The sequence below is a fragment of the Erithacus rubecula genome, assembly GCF_903797595.1.
Source record: "Erithacus rubecula genome assembly, chromosome: 4".
Taxonomy (NCBI): Eukaryota; Metazoa; Chordata; class Aves; order Passeriformes; family Muscicapidae; genus Erithacus; species Erithacus rubecula.
The window spans coordinates 55,228,369-55,253,354 of NC_136686.1; the positions used below are offsets into that span (position 1 = coordinate 55,228,369).

The 24,986-nt window shown below is 39.9% G+C and overlaps 1 protein-coding gene across 3 annotated transcripts; it reads right to left on the minus strand.

Moving 5' to 3' along the window:
- Positions 1–1,133: 1,133 nt before the first annotated feature.
- Positions 1,134–24,151, minus strand: ERGIC2 (ERGIC and golgi 2). Of its 3 annotated transcripts, XM_079303968.1 has the most exons (15): positions 21,240–21,376; positions 19,371–19,489; positions 18,899–19,044; positions 16,107–16,215; positions 14,608–14,654; positions 13,617–13,687; positions 13,025–13,065; positions 12,191–12,292; positions 10,656–10,751; positions 9,874–9,929; positions 8,828–8,926; positions 7,598–7,695; positions 4,268–4,430; positions 3,313–3,392; positions 1,134–2,591 (listed from the first exon to the last, which is right to left on the minus strand). In XM_079303968.1, exons 3-15 carry the CDS (start codon positions 19,002–19,004, stop codon positions 2,526–2,528), a joined length of 1,134 nt encoding a protein of 377 aa, XP_079160094.1. In that variant the 5' UTR covers positions 19,005–19,044; positions 19,371–19,489; positions 21,240–21,376; the 3' UTR covers positions 1,134–2,525. The 3 variants fall into 3 exon arrangements, with proteins under 3 accessions (XP_079160094.1, XP_079160093.1, XP_079160092.1); XM_079303967.1 differs by lacking the exons at positions 19,371–19,489; positions 21,240–21,376 and adding an exon at positions 24,066–24,151; XM_079303966.1 differs by lacking the exon at positions 19,371–19,489 and having other exon boundaries at positions 21,240–21,401.
- Positions 24,152–24,986: the final 835 nt, after the last annotated feature.

Below are 24,986 nucleotides of genomic sequence, written 5' to 3' on the forward strand. Positions count from 1 at the left end.
CCCAGGCACAGCACTCCAGGTCTCAGAGGCAGGCACGGTGACAGGGCTCTGCTAACAGCCTCTCCCTGGGGGAGCAGGACAGCAGCAAGACACAGCCCAAACAAGGGGTTTTGGCTGGATAGACACTGATCTGCAAATGGTGTGCTTTGAAAACTTATGAAGTGTGGGCTCTCTTCACCATCGTGTAAGAACAAAGGATAAAAATACAGCATTTTGACCATCTTTCCTAACCCCAAAAATGGTATTTTCATCTGCTATTCTCCTTTCAGGAAATACGCATCACATTAACATCAGGGCTTCTGTTTCCCTTGGGACACCCATTCCTCACACTTTTTCATCCTACACTCACTTTTGCATAATACAAATAAATGTGACCCAAAAGAAGGTCCCTGCAATAAACTATCATTTTCTCCAGGACTCCCCTGCACATGCTGGTTAAGGTGCTGACACATAGTACCAGCAGTACTGCTCCAACTACCAAACCCACTGTGGAGAGAAAGTAAATAGCACAGGGTCAACTGATCCTGCATTCACCCTGCAATGCAGCACCTCACATCTACAAGCTGATCATAAATTTTCTTCCATTAGCAACCAGCCCTCACACAAGTTTTTTTAGATAAAACATGAATATGCCACACAAGGATTTAAGACACATCAAGCCGTTTGGCTCTTTTATGTGAGAATAGAAAATAACATTTAAAATTCTGCTACAGAAAGTAAACTGAGCTCAGTCTCTCCCACCAATACAGTCTGTTCCAAGCAGATAAGAAACAAGTGAGGAAAAGCCCAAAGCAGAACCAGTCTGAGCAGAAGTAGGAAAGAAACCTCAGAGGGAAATGCCAAAGAGAAATGGGAACCGGAGTTTCTCAAGCTGCTGGAGTTTTAATCAATGTTAAAAAAACAAAGCACAAAAGAGAAAACCCCAAACCTGGCTGTCATCCCCAAGGACCCTGGCTTCCTTGAACTTTTTTCCCAATAGCCAAATTCAACAGAAGACTTTCCTTATTTCCCACATTTTATTTAGTATTTCATTTCTTGTTAGGAAGCCCTTCACTTTGCATAGCAAATCATCTGTTATTAACACTTTCCTGATCAACACAGTCCAAAGTACATAACTGGAAGTCAGCGAAAACTGACAACGCCACAGAGATTTTTATTTTTCTGTAATTAGTCTCCTTAATTAAAATATTAATTCCATGGTGAGTAAGGCCAGGATCAGCATTATCTTCTAACATATTATTAAATCAGTTTTTCTGAGAAGGAATCATATTAATAATTTTTTACACTGGGTGGAGTAACTGTTCAACCACAGGTGTACACCAGTAGTTCAGCAGTAGCATGATGTTCCATTTCTCAAAGCACCACTTGCATTAATAACATTCTTTCTCAGTAGCATATTTACAATACAATATTGCTCTCTTCATTTAATTTACAAAATCCTCATGAACAGCAAGGATTAGTTCTGCAGATCCTTTCTCATCACCTGTCTGCAGCAATATGATTCAGATTCCCTGAAGTCATCTACTAACAACTCTACACTCCCTGCCTGGCTTAGCAGACCTTCCAGCTGCCCTGAACTGGCAGCTTTTTGCCCCCTCCTCCATTCACCTTTCCATTTCCAGGATGTGGATGCTCCCATGGCCCCCACATGAGCAGCACAGCTACAACAATTCCATCAAAGCAATTCCTTTACCAAGAAAGAGGCATACAAAGATTTCCTGATTTTTTTTACTAGGGAGTCTTGCCTTTTATGAAAACTACAAATGCCTTACTTAAAGGGCTTCTTATTCAAGTCCAAAAGCTGTGCAGGCTGGAGCGCATGCTTGGAGTCCCTGGGCACATCCACACCCTTGCTGGAAGTGACATTCTCACTGCTGGCACAGTGGCTGTGTGGAAACACAGAGGAACCTTTGCTCCACGTGTTTCTTCCACTAAGGAATGCTGGGACTGCAGAAAGGCAGTGGTTATAACCAACATCATGGCTTGGGCTCCACCTTACTCCCTTGTTCCTCTCCAGGATTTTTAGGATCACTCCCCAATTGTATGAAAAGCATCTTAGCCCTCAGCCCCAGCACTACAAAAAACAAGAAAAGCCAATCCCCCATTTGCACACTTAAGAGAAACTCCAGCTCTGTCACGATCCCTCTGTGGCTGCTGCCAGCTCTTCCACACATCCCACTTGGTGCTCTTTTCTCCTTGGGGCTTGCAGCCTTCCAGACTCACTAAGAGTTCAGTGGTCACAGGCAGCCCACAAAGACGTTCAGCTCAACCACAAATACTGTATTGGCAGCAACACTTCTTCACTCTCCAGAAGATCATCCACCTCACTGGTCTCACAATTTCCTATGTCTCCACGTGCACTCAAAGACAAAAAATTACACAAAGTGTTTTGTTGGAGGGGTTTTCTTTTTTTGTAAAGGCTTCATTTTTTTGCTGCCCATCAGCACTGTCTCAGCATATTGCACAATGTTTTCTTTATTATAAAAAAGTCTGTATCAGGCAGGAAGAAATTTTTTTTCAGGAGGCTAATGTGTACTATTGTCTGTAATTAGAGGTAAGTGGTTGCTTGTGTGGCCATCAGGAAGTGGAACCTGGTGAAACAAAAGCAAGGTGTTATTAATGGCTTGACCAGAAACAAAATCTCCACCCTCCCTCCTCAAAAACACACACATCTTTATTCTTGTGCATTTCCTGGATGCCTTCTTTCCTCTCTCCCCACTCACATAACCTTGACAACTGGCAAACTTCAACCAAATTTGAGAGAAAGGCAGAAGTCTCAAAGGCTATCTATAGGCTTAAATGGGAAAAATAAAATTAATATAAAATCAAGGAATTCCCTTATTGCCTAAGGAAGGGAAAGGTGAAGGCTCAGCTCTCACACTGCTTGGCAGTAGCCTGCAGAGCAATAAGGAGCACCACTGAACCCTGCAGCACACAGTGCTTCTTCAGTGTGCAGGCCAAGCAAAGCATATGTGAAATCAAAACCAGGACAGGGAGACTGACCAGGTGTGGAAACATGCCATTTTTGGAGCACTATGAAAATAAAAAGAATATAGTAAGGACAATGAAGGGAATGTAGGATATCTAAGAGACTTGGCTGCATTAATTCAGTTTGCTAGAAAACTCTGCTTCTTTATATTTTAGGTTTTTCAACTATTTTAAAAAGTTGTTGAATCTCTGCTAATGTGCATGTCAAGGGGAAGACTTATTGCAAATATCTTAAATTCTCCTGGGACCAAGTTCCATAGCTCTCCTGATCATCCATCCTCAGGTGTACCACTTAGAGAAATACCTGGAGGAAGTTTTCCTTACCGATGTGGATCTGTAAGAGCCCAGTCTGAAACGGCAAAAAATAATTTCTGCTACAAATCTTCCAAATCCATGTAAAATTCCTGCAATATAAAACAAGATGTATTTATTTAGTTAGTAAAACTGTATTATTTATGGAAGCATTGCAACAAAGTTATGCATGATACTTAGGACACAGTGCAGTAGACCCATATATAAAACACTGAGAAATTAACATGATGAGCAAAATATCAAGGGCAGGGCAGGGCAGAATACTAAGATTTTTTTAATGCATCAAGAAAGTAAAGCTACCAAGTGAGCACAATTCCCTCAGCCAGCTTTCATGGGTGAAAATATATTGTGTGGGACAGAAATATCTACTTTGAAAAGTAGCTCTTAGTTTGAAGCCTCTTTACTGAGCTCTCTTCCAATGACAGCCAAGGAAAGAAGTAACTTGTAATCCAGACACCCTATTATGTCTTGACCAGTAGTGAATTGTGCCTTTTCAACTTGGTTTATTTTCTTTGATGAAGTAAATTCAGCAGTACATTGAGAAGGAAAATCTTCCCATTTCATTTCCCATCATTCCCATCTTTCATTTGGAAATTTTATCTCAGCTTTTGTCACTGATTTAGTAACTGGATCCCAACAATAGGAAATACACAGATTATCAGTATGTGTGTACATACATACACATAGATACCTATATATCTATAGACAGATATAGCCTTGCTCTTCCAGAAGTAAATAAACTTTGCTATTGTTACCAGAAAGGAAACATCAGGCCCTCAGAAGACCAGAAATGCCATACTAGGACACCAAAACTGAGCAGCTTTCACAGCACATCTCAATGTACCCAATCGAGCACTTTGTCTTAAACCTGCTAAAAGGACTGCCTGTAACTTAACCATAGCAATCACCATGACAAAAAAAAACATGAAAAACAACAGAACTTAAGAAGCAAGACACTGATAATCACCTGTAGTTGAAAAAATTCCACCAATAATGCCACAGAGCCTCACTAAGAACTGCCAAAAAGGCATGTGTTCTTCTGTCACTGTCACCATAAGTGAACTGATGTCATATTTCATGAATATTCCTGACACCCCATGGCTGCCAGCTGCATGGTTAATTACTCTTTCCTGAAAGAAAAGACAGAAACACTTGTTAGTCACAAAAAAATCAGTCTTACACGATGGGATGGCAAAATCAGAATTAGCAATGAACTGAAGACTGGGGAGTATTAAGGTCACTTTGACCAGTACCTTCTAAAAGTCAAACACCATGAAGTAAAAATTTACTTTCCTGGTCACTGTTCTCTCAAGACTTGCTCACAGGGTCCTTTAAACAGGATTTTTTTACCTGGATTGGTGTGGGTACCTATGAGGATAACACCACAGCCTGTGAACTCAGGGGAGTGCACCAGGGTAATACTTGCCACAGCTCTTTCTGCTTTATCAGGCACTATGAATCACTCAACTCAGCATGAGACCTTAATGTGTTTTCCATTGTTGAACAGCCTTAGCAATGGTAGAATTCCCAGAGGATTTATAAATCATAGAATACCAGGTTGGAAGGCACCTCAAGGAACACCTGGACCAACCAACCTTTCTTGACAACAGTCACACAGCAAGAAATACACCTCAATAAATAAACACCCCAAACTATGACTACCAGGCACCTCAGTCCTAATCTGAGAAATTTCTAGCTTCTTCTCATTTGCCAAATTCTCAAACCAAAAGATACCAAAGAGGAGATTGTGGCTGTTGTAAATACCAACTTTTAAAAAAAGGTTTCAGGAGGGAACACACCTCAACACAAAGCTTCTTTTAAAAGTCTGCTTTGTCATTTTGTTGTTAGTGAAAGGTGTTGATAAATGCACTGCCAAGTAAGTCTGACTGAAAATATATAAGGACAGGAGAAAAGAACATAATGCACTGAAGACAAACTCAGCCATGCCTAAGCTAGTAAGAACCAAAAAGACAAGATAAAAAGGACTGAACAGAAAAGCAATGTATCACAGTTCCATTTCTCTGTATATTTAACAGTTTATGCTCAAAAAACATGCAGAATACGGTACAAAAAAAGCAGAGTACCACTTTGGAAAATGCAGGTTAAGTAACTACTTCAGTTAGCCAACATTCTCAAAAACTATACTGCTTTTTATGCTACCACACCAAAATTAAAAGGATGTCAAAATAATGTATCAGTAATGATAACAGGTCCCAAAAACTTTGCAATTATTAAATAAAACAAATCAGTAGAAAATGCTTTCCATATTTCAAAGCATGATAACTGTCAGCATTTGGAGATGAATGATTAGTCATATTAAAAAGGAAGAGAAGACTGAAGGTAGTTAAACAGAACCTTGCCTCTAGCAAAGGACGAAACTACTTTTGTTTGCTTTTTCTCTGTTATTTCCCTAAGCCTTACTGGTCTTTTGAGGTCAAATGGTGGAAAAAGAGTATGAAGTTAAATAGAACAAAACTCCACCCTTAAAAGAAACAATTCTTTTTCTGCAAACCATTTTGATCTGCTTCCAGCTTCTACTGCTGCAGAGGATTTAACTTCTGATTGCTAAAATCTGCTAAAAATTACTAACCTTGCATCCGATAGCTCAGTGAAGCCTTGACAGAATTAAATCTTTTTAACATAAATAACTACAGTATTTCAACTAGCAAGAATAGTGGAGAAGATTTGGCACACACCTCAAACTCTGTTTCCCCATGTGCCCAACACTGGCAATTAAACCTCACTGCATTCAAGTTTGAGCCATTGCTGGCTGACCACCTTTTTCCATGTCTGCATATGTGCCTCTTTCAAAGTAAATGCACTACGGTGTTCAGTGAATAGTTGTTCTTAGTAACCTTTCCCAGCTCATCTAATAGGAATATTTTGTTCCCTAAGAACAAACACAAATAAGCTTTGGAGGCAACAGGTTGCCTACTGATGCAGAGAGAGCAAACAAGTACATAAAGGACACATTATCTCCATTATTCACAGGCTCTTCTCCCAAGCAACCTGTGGTTGTAGCAATTTTTATAAAAATACGTCCCCACAAAAAACTGAAGAGCTAACTTAGACTGGACAGCTTATTAAAAGAACCACTGTCACACAGGAAGAGAGAAAAACTGAATACAAGATGAAAAAAAAGGAACAACAAGATAAGCTGTTGACTGACATGCAAAAGTTTAAGGAATGCCTTAGCTGTCACAGATTGTGCAGAGAAACAAAGCAGATTGCTAAACCAGCAGGAGGTGGGAGAATACTGCATTATGAAATTCCTCTTCATTCTCTCTTTAGTCAGAGCTTCCACAAGTTTTGCAGCCAGCCTTTCCCTTGAGTGGTCTGCATGTCCGAAGTTGAACACCACAGTATCACCTCTTACTTCCCTTACCTCAGCATTTTTCAGAAACACAAAATGGAACTGCGAGGAAATAAAAAATTCTCCCTTGGAGAACATCACTAGCTGTAATAGAGTGAACTGCCATCCTAATACCCACATTTTCTTTCAACCTAAGGCTTTCTTCTCACCTCTTACTTTATCTGTCATTTTTAATTAAAACTTTGACAAAGGTTTTTCTTCTTTGGCTTTTGAATAAAAGATGACAACACAGTTCAGTATCTGAAAATAAGACACATAGCCAGTACACCCAAGGCTTTTTTCTTATTCACAGCAGTCTTTCAATTAGTACTTTATGATATATACTATGCTGCATTAACTACCGTTGTTATGGATTCAGAATTAAAAGCCTCTCAAAACCCAGAAGTGGAAGTTCTCTAGTTTTGAGAGTAATTAAATTTGGTGGTTCAACAAAGGTTAAACAAGACAGCTGAGACACTTACTGTGTGATCAGTTTTTCACACAAACTACCTGTTTTTGTTTCTTGCACTCCAAGTTCAGAATATTCAAGTGAGCATCTTTGTTCGCTTCCCACATGGATAAAAAGCTAAAGGTGAATTAAGTATTTGTAAAGCTATACACTAGGTTATAGACATAAAATTTGGAGGATTTCACCACCACCACTATTAGCATCCAGTGAAGTGGAAATTACTGTCTATCATTAATTTGAATATCAGACTCCAAATCTACAGATGGAAAACATTAACAGAAGTTTGCATGTGTCACCAAGCATATACATATATATTTTACCATCACTGCTCTATGATTTACAGATAAATCTAGTGTACTAGAATGTTCTACAAAGAGTCTCTTCATGCTAGAGTACTTTTCAAAACCATAGTATTATTTTCTCATTTGAACTTTTGTTATGAACAATCACTTTTCGATTTTTTTTCTTCTACTTACCCTTTCTGTCACTGAAAATTGATGAGTTTCTGCTGAAATTTTGTATGTATGGAGTTTGGTTGGCACAACTGTGATAAAATATTGGAACATCTGATTATCTACAAGAAAAAAAGATCTTACTGTTGAATCAGGAACAGAGTCAAAGGCCATCTAAGATATTAAAAAATAAAGCAAAGAAATAAATCAGCTAAGCCACTTGCACTAGGGACTTTCTTCAAGGAATGCCAGCACTGCCAAAACTGCTTCAGCACCATCTGCACAATGTTAGTTTCCATGGAATATACATATGTCCCATTTACACTCAGAAACTTACATTTTTCCCATGTAATGAAAAGCCTCATTAAGGTCAGGTCACTCAAAGCTTCAAATGAAACATGCAGGTAGTGTTTTCCAGAGCTCTAGAACAAGTTTCACACTGTCACATGTTTCATGTCACATACAAATCTCAGAGTGGTCTGAGTAGATTTTGGCCATTGAATTGTATCTACAGTGCTGGAAGCCCTTCTGAACTGGTTACAGATTTTCTCGTGATTACACTTGTAGAGAATTCTTCTAGAGCCATCAGCATGCTCATGGATTTGATTGCTCTGTGCAATTCCCTAAGGGAACAAACATCAATAGACCAAACCAATTTATTTCAACTGCACTAAACCATTCTGGCTGTAAGAGCCAAGGAACCAACTGGCTTTGAGAAAACACAGCTGTAGAAGGTTTTGGGGTTCACTCTCCCAGGGAATGCCAGTGGTGGGAGGAGACACATTACTACTCTCCTTTATTTACACATGAAGAAACAAAGTGCTCCACAAACCCATCCTGTTTCATTTCAAAACACACTGTGGAAGGGATAAACCAAACAGAATCCAAGACTCCTGGTGCTGTTTTTTTAAACCAAATCAGGCTTATTTTTCCCCATCATGACAACAATCAGATCTATGATTCTCCACAGCAACATACTGCTGCAATATGGTCAGACATAACGTAACTTCAACATAACAAACCTGGAAAAAACCAGAAATCATCTTCAAGGAAACAGCACAGAACAACAGTGCAGATATTAGAAACAAATGCCCCTTCAAGATGCCATGTAGATAACTGAACAGGGCACTGCTCACTACCAAATTTACCCTAACATGTTGCTGGTAAATCACAACATTTATGAAAAATTATAATAATTTAAATGTAATTATTGGGAAACTCAACAAGATTTTTTTTTAAACACACAACACTTACGATCTGATGCAATTTTTTCTGTTCCATCCAATGGATTAATAATTCCTGGAATAAGCTCTCCAAATGACAAATGATCTATTCTATGGGAGAAGTTATAGGCTGAAAGACAATATAGAGAAATGATGCATTTTTAAACTATGAGATTCTGTACTTAGAGGAAAAGATGCACTCATTTCTGACACTGAAATATTCTAATTAATGAATTTACCAAAACATCACTGCACACATCATTGGATCTACCCACGCTTCTAAGAAAACTCAAATCCAAAATATTTAACAAAAAAAATTAAATTTTTCTAGAAAATAGTTTCTGAACCAAATTGTAATTATATTTGAATGGTGGAGCTGAACAGAGTTGTAATTTTATAGCAGAGAATTTCTAGTTAGCCAAATACTTATATTACTCTACAGCTCACGTTCTTGTAAGCAATTGCATTAAAAGGACTGAAATTTAGTAATTCAAATGTATAAAGGAAGTATAAGGCAGCCACCAAGTTACTACACTGCCTATTTTGCAGGTACTTAAGAGGTACAAAATTAAAGTTGTGTTAACATAAATCCATGGCCAGACATTTAGAGGCTTAACCAACTGTAACTGGTTTAATCAAGTTAATTTTTCACACTAAGTCACCTTTGCCTTATATTAAGTAAGGCAGCAACACACATTTAATAACTAGACTCATAATCCAAAAATTAAATTTCTAAGGAAAAAGGTCAGAAATTTTGAACCTTTTAAGAAGGTCTTTGAGGAAAGAAGGAGTTTGGACTGAAATACAGGAATTTCATATGGTGTCTAGGTTACAACCAAGTACATCTGAGATTTCAGTATTATCATTACTACAGAAGCAATCTAAAGATAATTCTAATAGTGTTGAAAGCAAATTGTTACGGAGACAGATAGTTGCAAATAATATTCTTCACCTTTTTTTTTTGCAATGCAATTGCACAGCTAGAACATCTTTATAACAGCAACCTAACATGAACTAGGAGACAGCAGTCAGACTGAAATGAATCATGTTGGTATGGAGATGACAGAAGGAACTTACACTCATGGCTTACAAGGGCTGCCAAGTGTGCATGGCCTCGGGGGTGTGGTATTGCCCTGAAGAAAGCAACAAATGTTTTATGAATCCACACAGGACTATGTAGAAAAATTATCTTTTCCCCTCTACTTCAATAAATAATGTATAAAATATGTACATATCCATATATCTATAATATTATATTATATATATGCTTAAATGTATGTAACATACATATATATGTTTTTAAAACTGGTATCTATTGTGTATATCTACATAAAACCCAAATATGACATTTTTATTACTGTCAAGTACAGACAGACTGAACAGTGAGGTCAGGAATCTTAGACTCACAAAAACCTTCTTACACAAAACAGTGACTAGTGTCACTGTGCTTTTGGAAGAGTGGCCAAGTCCTACTACATGAAAAGCTGCAGAACTGCTCAAGCAACTAACAAAAGTTTGACCATACTTGTTCTGTGAATAAGCAAGGTAGCTGCACTCTGTATTTGCTCTCTGACAAAACAATTTTCAAGAGTTTGCATTCTGTAAAACACTGAAGTTCATAATGACTACATTACATGCAACAATGCACTGCACTGGATGATTTTGGTAACTTATGAAGAAAATTAACAGTGCAAGAATAGATATTACATGAAAAGAATACCAAGCATGAGTACAGGAAGGTCAATAAAACCCAGCCATTAACTGAAGCATAAAAGCAGACACACATATATCCAAACATGCACTATATAGAATGTAGAACTCAAGAGATTTTTTATATTCAGGAATTGGACAGAACATACTTGCCCACAGTTATGTGAAAGTTCCCTGCCACTTTATTGACATAGAGATGACCATGAATTCTGCATGCATCTGGAGACTGTAATGAATTATCTTCCCTGTTTAAATAAAAACAACATTGAAAGTTGAGAATATTCACTGCCTAGCAAAAACAACAGCAGTACAAGTTAGATCCCTTTTTCCTGGCTTAAAGATACAGCATTATCATCTACCTGTCCTTATTGTATTCTCCTAGAATTATAGCAGATGGTGGAAGGGAGGGAACTAGTAAAGGTCAGTTTGATGAAACCAATGAGCTTTCATTCATACTTTTATTCAAAGATCTAGACTACAAGCCTGGCTTATGATACCTGAACACGTGAACAGAGAACATTAAACCATAAGTATATCTACCCCAGGGATTTTTATTTTCCTACCTCCTACCAAAAATGGCTCAGTGGGAAAATTTTAATGCTATAATGAACAAAACCAAATACATTTTGGTCACACTAACAACACTCTAGCAAGAAGAGCTCTCAACTGTCTTTTTTAAAAAACCTTCCACACTTTGCTCATGTTGCAAAGTCCCAAAAAATCTATTTCTAAAATCTGCTCCTTAGAAGAAGATGAAAAACAATTTTTTTTCAACACACCTCAAGCATAAATTCCATTTCAAATATTGCACTAACAAGCAACACAGAGGCACAGAAGGACTTAATTAATCTGAAGACACAAAGCAAATAAGAAAAAAAAATTTTTTTTGAGCCATCTTTAGGCTTGCCTTAGGAAGGAAGAATATATTTGATCCTCAGGCAGGGAGATTACAACACAGGAAATGTGTATGGCAGCTTCAGTGTTTGTTTTGTTTTATTCAGTATTTTTTTGCTTATTGGAGTTTCTAAGTGGAGAGAATTTCAGCTTTCATGTAGAAAGTGTTTTTCCGTTAGGGGTAAAAAAATAAAATCACATAGCATCTAGATTCAGCAGACCAAACATTCTATGCACTAATCTCTTTAACAATTCTGAGTAGCTGAAATTAAGTGAAAACAGCAGTGTTTCTCCACACAATCTTAACAGTGTTATCTTAGACACAGGATTTTACTAATAAAACACATTTGTATTCAAAAGTCTATTCTTTTAAAATTATGAAGTATTACAACACAGGTAATAGCAGCACTGCTGGACAGAAAGGCAGTTGTAAAAAAAACCTCTTGTTTGGTATTGCTCTGGCATTACTAATTCCCATTAAGAAGAAGACATCAGACCAACTGAATTAAAAAGTGTGTTCACGTATTTACTTATGTCTGTATATGTACATGTAAGCACACACACAAAACCTGGAAACCTTCTCCAGTTCAGAAAGGTTTTTATAAAACAACTGCTCTCCAAAGCAAGTATCAAACACACTATTTAAAAATTCACTAAAAAGCAGTGAGACCTTTTCTTACAACCTTGTTCTCTTGGGTAGGGTGGAATCATAGCCACAATAAAATGTGAAATCTAATTCACAGAGTTGGAAGAAAGGGGAAAAATGACAGAAAATCCCAGTTTTTCTTACCGTGGTGGCAGTGCTGTAGAAGCACTTTTAAATGCACTTTTGAATATCACATCTTGAAGAGAGTGTTCTTCCTGCAGCCTACTTTGAATTACTTGCAGCATCCTAAAGATTAGAGACAAGTGTGAAAACATGCAACAGTAAAACAAAATCTAGCTTCATAATTCATTACTGGCTTCAGTTGCAGATTGCAAATCAAGAACTTAGCAAAATTGATGACAGAATAATAAAGCATTACATTAAACTTTGAGAATAATATTTTATACAGAATTTAAAGCTCAGGTGTTCACAGCAGTGTGTTATCTAAATACCAAAAACTAACCAAACCCCCAGATAAGCTTCAGTATTATTACAAGACTAACAGCATATTGGGCCCATATAATACTAAGATATTAAAGTGATAAACACTGTGTTTAATTAAGTTATAGGAAATAATTAATTTGTTTTTACAAGAATGTGCCAATTTGTTACAATGGCTCAGCTTTGATATTTAGATATCCATTTTACACATTTCATTCCATGATTTTAACTTGTGCTACCAAGTATTCACTTGGAAACAGAAGCTGAGTGAGTCCATACATCTTGGCTTGCAACTGCATGACCCCATTGAATAGGTAAAATTGAAAAATTGAAAAGCCAATTGTCTTTTTCCATAACAGAGATCTTAGATAATGAAGAAAGCAAAGTGACTCAGTATTTTTTTGCAGGTTTGCATTTTTAAATTACAAGCAGAAGCTGTTAGACTTAAGATGTAGTTGTGTTATATAGCTCTGGGTACTTCAAAGTCACTTCCAGTACAAATAATACAAACCATAAACATGACTCTCAGTGCTTTACCTTTGCAATTCTTTTTGTTGGGGAGTGAGCTCAAATGGTACCTGAAACAAAAATAGCACATCTAATAAACAAATGGAAAGTATCCCTTCCATGAAACCCAGAAGAGAATTGGGGCGTGGGTACAGAGCTATAATTAACTTCACACTTGGTAGCACAGAGTAGTTTATGAAAGGACTTTGCAGTTTAAATAACACATTTTGTGCCCAAATATAAAAATTTCTGTCCCTTCTCACCCAGATTTGCCAAGGAGCAATCTTTGAAAGACAAGAGTCTAGGTATATTTCTAGGTTCATCCCATATGAAGCACTAAAGACAAGCTACCAGACCTGCTATACTTGATCAGCATCAGAGGATCACTAGTAACATCTATTCACCAAGTTCAAACCTAAATATTGGTTAATACAAATGTACTCAGTAAATTCAATTGCAATTAATGCTCAAATGTACCCAGAAAGCCAAAAGAGATCAACTACAGAATGATCCTCTAAGAGGTTGGTGGGAAAAAAAAACCCACAAGCAAGCAATCCAGCCCAGTAGTGCTTCGCAATAAGAGGAATTGAAATTTTAATTAAAAAGGTCAGAATCAACTTACTGGTTCATAGATTAACCCATCTGCAGAGGCAACCATTGTTTCTGCTAAATCCAGAACATCAGCCCCCACATCTATTTTAAACAGGGAGAAATATTAAGTCACACAGATGATCAAGGACAAACAAAAAAAAAAATTCAAGCTGAAATCAAGTCTCACAGTAGTGATAAATTTTAGTATATGTTATCAACCTTCCTTCAATCTATTTAACCTTCAATATCAGCTGATGGACATTGATCAAAAACTCTTCATATCTGCAGTATTTTCTCACTGATTTAACTCCTACAGAGAAGTTGTATGAACCACACACACAAGCTTTCTAGGATCTGCTATGCATAAATATTTTCTCCTGTTTTACAAGCACTGAACAGTGACCAAGACTAGCCAAATCGGAGGATAAAAGTTTATTTGCAAAAAACAACAAAAAAACAACAACTGATGTACCATACAATTAACACAAGGTTTAAGCTAGGCAACAAAAGTGCATCCTGCAGGACAAGCAAGACTGAACACAATAAAAGTTCATTACCTAAATGATGTCAAAATATTAATAAATGTTGCCTTTAATAAGGAAGGCATCCCTCTCATGCTCAAGAGGAGGATGAGATTACACGATGGTTTCAGCGCTGTTAAACAGCAGATCAGCTCAATATATCCCAAGTTCATAAATAAATAGAAATGGCTATAAATTCCTGCTGCTGTGTTTCACTATGAGCTTTTAGAATATTTCAGCTAATGAGAATGAAAAACAGATCCTGTTCCTGCTGACAGACAAAGCAAGATTCTGCAAGATGGGAATGAGATGGCACAGATAGTCTTTACATTTCTTACTAATTCCTTCAATGAGTCATATGCCATCAATCACTACATGCCATTAAGATCAGAAGAAATTACAGGTAAAATATTCTGAACAATAGACAACTATACTGGGAGCAAGAGTGCTCTCTGAAGAGGTTTTAAAGCGTTTAAAAACTTTCATTGATGGAATACTTACATTGACACCTCATGGCAACTGTAATATCAATATTGATCCTTAATTTACTGAAAAGAAAACAAAGGCAAAAATCCATTAAGTAACACTGAGTACAAGTATTAAGAAAAAAAATCTGACTACTTGCAGAAATATAGCCAAGTATCAAATTTCATATGAATAAATATAAAGCTGTTTAAAATATGGGTGAAGCAACGTGGATTTTTAGAGCACATTAAAGCACTTGTAACTTAAGAGACAACCTCCCTCACACCAAAAGGCTGATTGTGTGGCATTCCCCAATATTCTGGGCATTCCCTATTGGTTTTCATGTTCGTTTCACAAAAGTAATTTGTACCATAAAGAATAAATCATCTCACTATAGTCACAGGGTTCTGTTCTCAGGGAGCTTCCTCTGGGACTTAGCTGACCTCAAGCAAATCACATAAGCAAGGGATTCAACATTGGCTCAACTTGGGATCAGACAGGGTCAACAGAGAGGAGAAAAGCAGTTATAATTATACCAGTCTCCATTGGTTCAAACTGTCAAGAACAACAGGCTGTGTGATTAGCCCACAATCAAACTGGGGAATCTGCAGTAGGACATATCCCAAGTCCCGTAACAGTCTCTTAAGTGACAGACTATCCATCCCGTGTGATAGCTTCACCTGGGATATAACCTACTTTAGCAAAGACCTAAATGTGAAATCCCAGCTGTCTGAATGGATTTATTATCATTTGAGTTTTTGATGCATCTCCTTCAAATTTTTCCTTTTTTGTTTTTTCTTTTTTCTTTAATTCAGATATACAAAGCATCCAATTAATATATGCATCTTTAGCTTGTTACCACAGCAACTACCCAAATGGCTCTCAAAGTTACTTCAGTTCAGTTTGTGGGTGCCAGTGTCAAACCACGACACAGACACAAAAAATTTAAAGGTGCTCAGGGCACAAAATCTGCATTAACTTCACAGGGACTCAAAGTGCCTGACCAGCTCTGGAGGAAAGGCAAACACAGTCCTGACAAGGCACATGAAACCAACAGCAAACACACCTTCAGGGGGCTGTACCTGGAGTCAAAATTAGTAGCAACCTCTAATTCAGTCGAAGTTCTGAGTGCTTCAGGTTCACCTTCAGCAGCACAAAGTATAATGGCAACATACTAACTGTATGAACTAGAGAAAGCCTCAAGCCAAAGTGGGGGTATTTACCTACCCGATGTGGAGTTACTTCTTACAAGGTTCTCTGAATTGTTAGCAAGTAATTCCTAAGAGAGCTCCTTCAATAACAAATCTAGACTATTTTGACTTCTTCATTGCAGAAATCTCAACTTATCTTCTTCACAGATTACACAGAAGAAAAAGCCCCAAAACAATCAACAGGTGAAAAATCAAATCCCTGTAGTATTTAATTTGTAATTTCCATTATAAAATGCTTTCAAGCCACATGAACATTTTAAATCTATCCTTTCCTGAAATGCAGGCAACTAACATTTTAAAAAGAATTCTAAAAAATAATGTTACCTAGTAAAATCCTTGTCTACTTCATATTCGTATTTCATCCATGTGTCCCGGTACACCATGAACTCCATTATAGTCAGGAAAGCTATTGTTGTAAATGCTATCAGAGAAACTGGTCAGAGGAAAAAAAAGTAGAAATTCAGACTGTGAGAAATGCTATTCAGAAACATAAGCAGAACAAAATTCTAACAATTCCAAAAGTAGAGCATTACCAGTACAACACTGGTATCTTTGATTTATAAACCCAAAACCTGCTCTTAGAGTGTTGCTTTCATGCTGACAGTATTTCATACTGATAGGAGCAGAAAAAAGTAAGTCCTACCTTTGCATCAAGAAAGTACTTTTTAAGTATGGTCAAATATTGGAATGATTAGGAGGCTGTGAAATCCCTGTACGAAAAATTTAAGAATAGATCTTCCTTCATACATAAAATGCGCACAAATCACTGTCAGGGATGGTCTAGGAAAACTCAATCCTAAATTCCAACATGAAAGAAGAAGGTAGTGCACCTTGAAATCCCTTCAAGTCTCTACTTGTCTACAAGTTAAGTCTTTATAACAATTTTTTAATATCAAGTTTTAGACCCAGGAAGCTAGCAGACAAGAGAAATAAGGTGCATTATATTACTTGTATATAGCTGCATAGTCATGACTCCCACCCCAATGTTTCAAACAAGACTCCCTCTGGCAACAAGCAACAGGCAGCTACCCTTTCTACCAATAAGTGAAGAACTTGAAGTTATTTTTAGGATGAAAACTAATTGGTGTATTTTAGTGGTACATGTGCTTCACTGATCTCCAAGGCAGCCTACTCATCACACTTGCAAAGTTGTATAACTCTGCTGCACAGTCAGAAAGACAGTAACAGATGCATAGAAGCACCTGCTATGCCCCTTTTATTAAATCATGGCTTTTATAAGCTTGAAAACACTTTAGTTATGGAGCATAGTAGCAATTTGTACAGCTTATTGGCATTGTAGATTTTTTTTCATTTATGTTCTGTGGAGTATCTCTATGGAATCCATGAAGGAGAACTTGAGAAAAAACAAACTCATTGTTGATTGGCTTCAACTCCCTACACAGTGGTCCACAAGCCAGAGGTGGGAGCAGAGAATAAAGGCACTGTTCTCGGGGATCAGAAAGAAGATAATGACTTTTGCATTAATCAGCAATGTTTCCAGTTCTAGCTTTCAGCTGACACTATGTAACAATCAATCACACAAATGAAACCCTTCATGTCAACTGCACTGATCAGTCAATTATTCTGGCTCTCAATTTCCTTTTGGAACCAGAAAGCCAGACTCACCCTGGCTATGCAACAGTAGGAAAGCTGGAGCCATATTGGCAATCCAGAGCCACACAAATACAATTGGAGCTGCAGCTGCTTTCTGGATAATTCTGAGCAAACCTATGTGTGGATCTGAACAGGAAAATAAAGTATTGTAGAATTTTCTTTCCTGAAGGGTCTCCCAGAGCTGCAGTCTCAGTCTGTTTGAGAGACCAGTACTTCTTCTGCAATGGGTCTGAAGGCCAAGAAAATCTGAGAATAGAGTCTTGGTATGTTTTAGATCCCTATCACATCAGAAAGTAAGCCTGACACTTTAATCCTGAATGAAACAGGAATGCTGTCTTCAGATTTCACAATTGCATAGAAAAAGACAAGCCTATATTGTCTTTTACAAGGTTACTGGGATAAAACCAAAGACTGCTAAAGTAACTTGAGGTGCTGAGAAACCCTTAAGGCAACATTCACCAAAGAAAGGTCTCATAAAAGATGGTGCTATACTACAAAAAAGTAGTATCTTTAAGCATTTGGTGTTTTTTTGCAAATTACAACATAGAAACAACACACTTGTTTCCTCAGGAAGTGGGACTAACATTAACAAAGAATTATTTAAACACTTATTAAAGATTATTTTATATACAATAATCCTTTAATTATTAACAGGGCACTTGAGGAAACAACAAAGTTATTATAGAACCTTCTGATATTTACTTCTACACTATAAGTAGTGTAAAAACTTCAAAGGCTTATCTGTGAGTTGCAATGCTTCCTGTACTTTTTGTTCAACTGAGTTTCAGGCTACAAGAGAGATATTTGTCCTCCACTTCTAAGTGCTAGCAGTTTCCTATCTGCAAATAATTCCAATAGTCCAAGAGATAAAGTCACTATTTTCAGATCATGCTACCTCTAATTCAGCTCAACTTAAAGACACAATTTTATGATAAGATGCATAAATAAGGTCTTTTTTTACAGCTCTACTTTTTTCAGAGTGGCTCAAGTGACTAACAGGGACAGTACAAGCACATATTCTGGATTCAAGTGTTTAGTTCTTCAAAGGACTTTCCTTAAAATCTTAAAACCAAGTACACCTTCAAGAGAAAAGCTTTAGAAAACTGTACTTTATCCTGATGTTCAACTTATCTGTCTCTGGAGAATATTTTTCTACTTTTGCAAAAGCATAGTGTTGAATTCCACCATAATTTCATGTCACGCTCACTCAGTCTTACCCAAAACCTGACACCAAGAGAAGAGCTTGGGGAAACAACAAATAAGAAAGTTTTATTACAACCTTAGCACAGTGCACTTCCAGTTGCAACTGGTAAAAAGCTTTTATTTCTAATCTTTACATTGGGTTGAGTCTCATCAACTTTACACAAAAATCTCCCTTCAGATGAGTGATGGATTCATCTTTTTGGATAAGATACTATGTCTTTACTTTAAAGGAACTAACTCAGTCCACCCAAAGAATTCAAGACAGCAATTTTGACTAGTTTCAAGTGAACATAGCCCACCTGTGCCTCCACTGGCTGAAGTCTCCACATAGCTTTCAGGGACCTTTGGAAAGGCATCCAATTCTTTTATCAAACCCAAGGTCTTCTTCCGATTCAGTCGCCTCATCTTCAGCACACTCCTCCACCTCCTCCTTCATATATTCCCTCTAATTTGAGAATAAATTGTTGTGATTAAAAGACACAAGCAATATTGTTCAAACTGATCTGCTTTAACATAAAGTAATAATAAGGACATTTAAACCCCAGAAATATGTTTTCAAGAAACTGGATGGTCACTCTCGCTTCAAGGAAATTGTTAAGGTTGGCCTGGACAATGCTGCTTACAGTTCAGCCACATGCAGCACATTCAGCATTTAATTACTCTAATTTCTTTCTTTCTTAATTAAGTTCTTATTTGTAGTAAATATACTTCATTTTAAATATTTTTTAAAAAAAATCAAACTCACTGCTGAAGTAAACTTGCCAAACACACCTGACAGTGCACTGAAGTCACTGACTTAGGAGGAAATATCTAACAGGCTGCATAAACTTCAGAGGACATCAGACTGCTCTGGGCTCCTGCACTTGGCCAACGTGGACACAAACTATATCCTAAAGGAAAAACAAGGTGCATTTCCCATTTTTACAGGAGTAGAATATTATGATCATAAAATGACCACTTTTTTCCTCTATAAAAATATCTCCCAAAGCAAGTTATGGATCAAATACTAACTCCATCCTTCAGAATCATTTCTGTACATGACAGGAGTCATGCTTGGAGTCACGTTAAGCAGCAGGATGCTGAAAAAAGCAGCTTGCCCTGGAAATACTGTGTTAAACCATTTCCAAATCATGCAAATATGCTCACAGCCTGGTCCTGCCAATATACTGCAAGTTTTAACAAGTTGACACAGTTGTTTTTCTTCTGGGGAACTGCTGAACTTCACCCTGAATTTCTGAAGCTAAGAAAATCATCATGCATTTACTGTATCCTGAGAATACTGTTCCCTATTTAAACACTATAAGGTGGGCAAGCTAACCTACACTGCCAACACACGACACAGTTGTTATCTTGCAGAAAAATCTGTGAACTCATCTACACTGTTTCAAGAGAACATGAAGTCTCTGACATGTCTTAGTGAATTACTCAAGATCTATTCCCTGCTCTGCCCCTTCCTGGTGCTGAGCAGCCTTTGTACTATGCAATAACAAAGCAATAGGCTCTACTGGAAATTAAAGTTCACACAAGAAAAACCGTCTATGCCTGCAACTTTCTCATTACACGAATTGACTTCAGACACAGACTCTGCACTTGGTCAGGCTGCAGAGACCAACAAAATGGTACCGTGTGTGTTTCTTTGTGATTCAAAGAAACCCCATTTAGAGTGGGCAGAGAAGGTAACCATTGGAACAGGCTTCTGATTGTACAACATAAAAAATACTCAGGAAGCAAGGTTCTGTCCTTACTACACCACATAACTGTTTAAAAAATTAACCCAGGTTAATCAGATTAGTTCAAGGAAAAGTTGGAAAACTTCAGCGTAGGGATATGGCAAAGCAGCTGCTTGGACACAACTGAAGTCATAACATTCGTTAGCACAGAGGAAACACCAGCAAGGGTTGCCTGTTATCCTACACGTATAGCAATGAAGCCAACAGAGGACCCTTTCATTTTCCATGGATCTTCCCTGCTATCGCATGTGTAAGAGCACACCGTAGAGAGGCGTGATGAACACAGGGAATTTGAGAGCACTTTACTAAAAAACTTTCTAAATCACCCTGCATCAGTAAGGATGTGGATTTTTGTAATCCAGCTAGAAATATGCAATCTGTTCATTGTTTTATTAATCCCACACAGACAGACTCACTTTCAGCTACAAACCTAGACGGAGACCTGATCCCCTCCCCATCTCCACACATGTGCTAGAGATACCCCAAAAAATTTGAAGTCCATTACTATGAAAGTAAGGTATTATGAATCCAAGAGCCAACTGCGTTAAGAAACACTATTATTGTTGTTGCTGTTATTACTGGCAAATAAGGGACAAAGCACAGCACAAATGCCACTCAAGCCCAGAGGCCCGCTCGAAGCCACGGCAACTCCGACTCAGCTGAGGGGCTCGGGCACTTCTCGCTTTCCCGGACAAGTTGGTAGTGAAGCCGCTATGGGCGCGTCCCAATGCCCGCTCCCACGCCTGAACCCCCTCCGGGGGCTCGGGCCCCACGCCGGAGGAGGCCGCGGCCGCCAGCTCGGAGCCCGCACACCTGCGCGGGCCGCGGGCGCTCCCCGCCGCCGCCGCCACGCACGGGCAGCCGCGGCACGGGACAGGCCGCGCCCCCGCCCTCCGCCGCCCTCCCCTACCTCTCGCTTCTGCCGCCGCTGCCCAGCGCCGCGGGCGAGGCCAGACGGGGAAGACGAGCCGCAACGCGCTGCCCGGCGGCCGCCCCGCTAAGCATGGCACCGCCGGCCGGGCGGGCTCGCTCCGCCGCCGACGCCCGGCGGGAGCCGCGGGCCGACGGGAGCGGCGGAGCGCTCCGCCCGCCGCTGCGCGCATGCTCGGGGCCTCGGGCATGCGCCGGCCGCCGCGGCCCGGGGCGCGCTGGGACGAGCGGGCGGGCGGGCATGGAGGCGGCGGGAGCCGCGCTGCGGGGAGCGGAGCCGGGAGCGGAGCCGGGAGCGGAGCCGGGAGCAGCCGCAGGGAGGGCGGCCCCGCGCCGCCCGCAGGGCTCCCTGCACAGCCTCGCCCGGTCCCGCCGGCGCCTGGGCTCCCGGGCACGGCAGCGCCGCCCCCGCCGTGACTGAAGGGACGTGCTGCTCCGGGGAATCCGTGACCCTGCGGGGTACTTAGTGACCTTTAAAAGCGATGGATGTCAAATACCTTCCAAAGCAAACGGATTAAGGGCTGTCACGGGGCTTGCAGTGCTAGTACTGGTTTGGACACTATGGATATAGAAGCACGCAGCGTTTGAAAAGAGACAGCATCTTAAATTAACTGTGAAGAAAAAGGCTTTAAGACAGTGGCCTGTAATAGTGGGGAGGGAAAGATTTTAAGCTCACAAGCCAGTCTTCAAAAGTGAAAAAAGTAAAAGGGCTCATGTATACCCAAAATCTCAGTCCTTTTCCCTGCCCTGCTGGAATTAATAGGCACTGCCTCTCCACAAGCTTTATTCCTTAGCATTAGTTTATCTCCAAATTTTTCCTAGCAACTCTTATCATGCTACTGCCACCCTGCCCTCAAGTAGCTGACCCAACCTAGACACCTTACAGCCAAAAAGGGAGCTCTCCCAATGTCTTCCAGGGAGTACTAACATCTTAGATGATACCAGAATTTTTTTTTAATTGCTAAATATGAGCTTTTAATAAAAGAAATTATACCAGACATTTATCTTCATAGATCTGCAAAGAGAAGAGACTGAAGACTCCAGTATTTTTGATAATGAGGCAAGCAAATAAAACCCACATTCTAGAAACAGAGAGTGGTGAATTCCACTGCATTAATTCAGATTTGCTCTTTTTAATGGTTAAAAGGAATAAGTAGATCCATGACAAAAGTTTCAATAGCATGCCAAAGTATACACAATTTAAATTAAACAACTCTAGGTAGCTACAGCATTTGAGAATAAAAGGAGCCTGAAATAAGAAAAGAGTATGAACAGATTCAGAGTATTTTTTGCTTTTTAGGTATAGGCAGTAAGAAAGGAAACAAGCATGCAGCAACATGCCAGTGTTCTCACTTTATTTTGATCAGTCTGTTTCCATCATTTTAGCAACTATAACAAGAACTGGACCAGACAGTCAAGAAGAAAAAAAAAGTGGAGGGGAGGAAGTATGATATTACAAGAGATAAATAACCAGGCTAAAAATATGTTTATTTTGCATTTGTTCCCTAATCTCAGAAAAGGCAGCTTTAGCTCCAGCACATAAAGCTCTTACTTTAACATGCCTGGGTTCTAGGGTATAATTCAGCAGCCAGGGATTTTCCTAGCTAAGCCCTATTTTCCCTTGAAATGCTCTTGGCATTGAAGCCTGGAAGGAGAAACTGATAGATGTGGTTATTAGCTGTGCAGCAGATATGCTCAACAGATGTTTTCACAGGCAAACAATCTCATCTGCTCACAAACATGGGCTCAGCCTTAGTGCTCAACACCACACTGAGATGCCTCTTACAGAGAAGTGGCACAGGACAAAACTGCTTGCAGCTTTGCACTACTGTAGTCTTATTTATAACTACAGATGTCTCCATGAGATTTTTATGACGGAAAACACAGGGGGGAAAAAAACCCCACAGAATTTAGGAAAATCAAAGAAAAATTATATAGCGATAACAATGTCCATTACACTAACACTGTATTTGACTGCACTTTGCTAAAGAGACACAACAGTGATTGTACTTGCACCCATCAAGTACCAGGCTACTCCAATTCAAACTGAGCTTCTTTCAAACCGAGTGTTTTCTGCTCTCCTGAGCACACCTAAGTCGTGGCAGTCTGTATCTGCCAAATAACCTCAGGGAGCCTGATGAGGAGGAAGAAATCCAGCTGCCAAGAGCAAACCATGCAGGTAAGCCAACAGGCTGCCCCCAGCTGCTGCTTTACACGTTTGCTTCAGTTCAGTATTTAGCGAAATCCCAAAGCACCCCCAAACTTAAATGCAGTCATCTACTGCCTTCCCCAAAACCCCCACCACTTCTTAACACTGGTGATTTATGAAATTCCTTCATGTGTGCAAAGAGAGGAAACCATGTATCATATCCATACGGTTTAGCGAAACACAAATTTCATAAGACAGAAAGTATTCCCAGGAGTATAGGCTATGAAAAACGGTGATATCAAAGACAATAACAAAGAGGACGGTAGTAGACCAAACAAGAGAAACAAATGTAAACATAGAAAGATATCGTCCACCTGTGCTTCAACACACTTCAGCATTAGTTAAAATGCTGGAAACCATGTGCAGGATATACAAACTAAAATAAAAACTTAGATTAAGCATGTCGAGACTAAACACAAGCCCCCATCGTTTACTGCTGCTACAGTCACCTGTACAGGTGATTCATGACAGCTGGAAAAGCATTTAGTTAGCGCGAAAGGGAGAGGGAAAGGCTGGACAGCGCGAGTGGGATCGGCCGGGAGCGCCCGCAGGGAGTGAGGCGAGGCAGGGAGTCAGAGAAGGGAGCAGCCGCTTTACCGGAACGTGGAGACATCGAGGCGGCATTTAGCGAGGAGAAGGAGGAGCGGAGGAAACAGGTGCAAAAGAGCGAATATGGAGATGAACGGTGGGAGTGGCTGGAAAGGAGGTGGAGGAGAAGAAAGTCCTGGAGGTTGAGAGGCGAGGGCTGGGAAGATTGGAAAGGGTATGGCGTGAGGGAGGGGCAGCGCAGGGACAGCGGCGGCCGTAGTGTCTGTGAGGGGCGGCCGTGAGGGGCGCGGGCCCGGCGCTCAGAGCGGGATGGGGCGGGAGCGCCCTCGGCCAATGAGGACGATCCACGCTCCAGGAACCGGGAGCAGCGAGCTCCAGCCGCCCGGCGCGGCCCGGGGCCCGCCCGCCGCTGCCCGCCGGTGCCGGGAGGGAGCGGTACCGCCGCTGCCCGCCGGTGCCGGCCCGGGGCCGGGAGGGAGCGGTACCGCCGCTGCCCGCCGGTGCCGGCCCGGGGCCGGGAGGGAGCGGTACCGCCGCTGCCCGCCGGTGCCGGCCCGGGGCCGGGAGGGAGCGGGACCGCCGCTGGTCGCTGCCGCGGGGTTCGCTCACGGGCTGCCGTTTACTTGGACTGTCTGGAGCTGGTGTCAATAAAAATGAGCTGTTAATTAAAGACTTGGTCCTCTCTGATTTTAACATTAGTTTTCCAACTCGACCCGAACTGCTGGTCTTCTGAGAGATCCTTTTTTAAATTATCCTAGGGAAGATTTCTTGTCATAGGGTCTCAAAAAAGCAGTTCACTCAGTGAAAGGAGGACGATGTTAAAAGTACTGAGGGCATCTGAAGCAATCCTATTTCCCATTAATTCATCATGTAAACAGAATGACTTTGTTCTACCTAGTCACCATTGTTTTCATACATAATTACTTACTACTACAATTTTTTAAACGATAAATTAATCCTAATTCTTAT

Bases quoted from the DNA above. Each gene is read 5' to 3' on its own strand.
- ERGIC2 (XM_079303967.1), bottom strand. From the start codon at position 19,004: ATGAGGCGACTGAATCGGAAGAAGACCTTGGGTTTGATAAAAGAATTG. The intron at 9,930-10,655 runs GTATGTTCTGTC...TGCTTTCTTCAG, and splicing joins TTTCACATAACTGTGGGCAA to GGCAATACCACACCCCCGAG. The intron at 3,393-4,267 runs GTGATTATCAGT...TTTATATTGCAG, and splicing joins TGGAATTTTTTCAACTACAG to GAATTTTACATGGATTTGGA.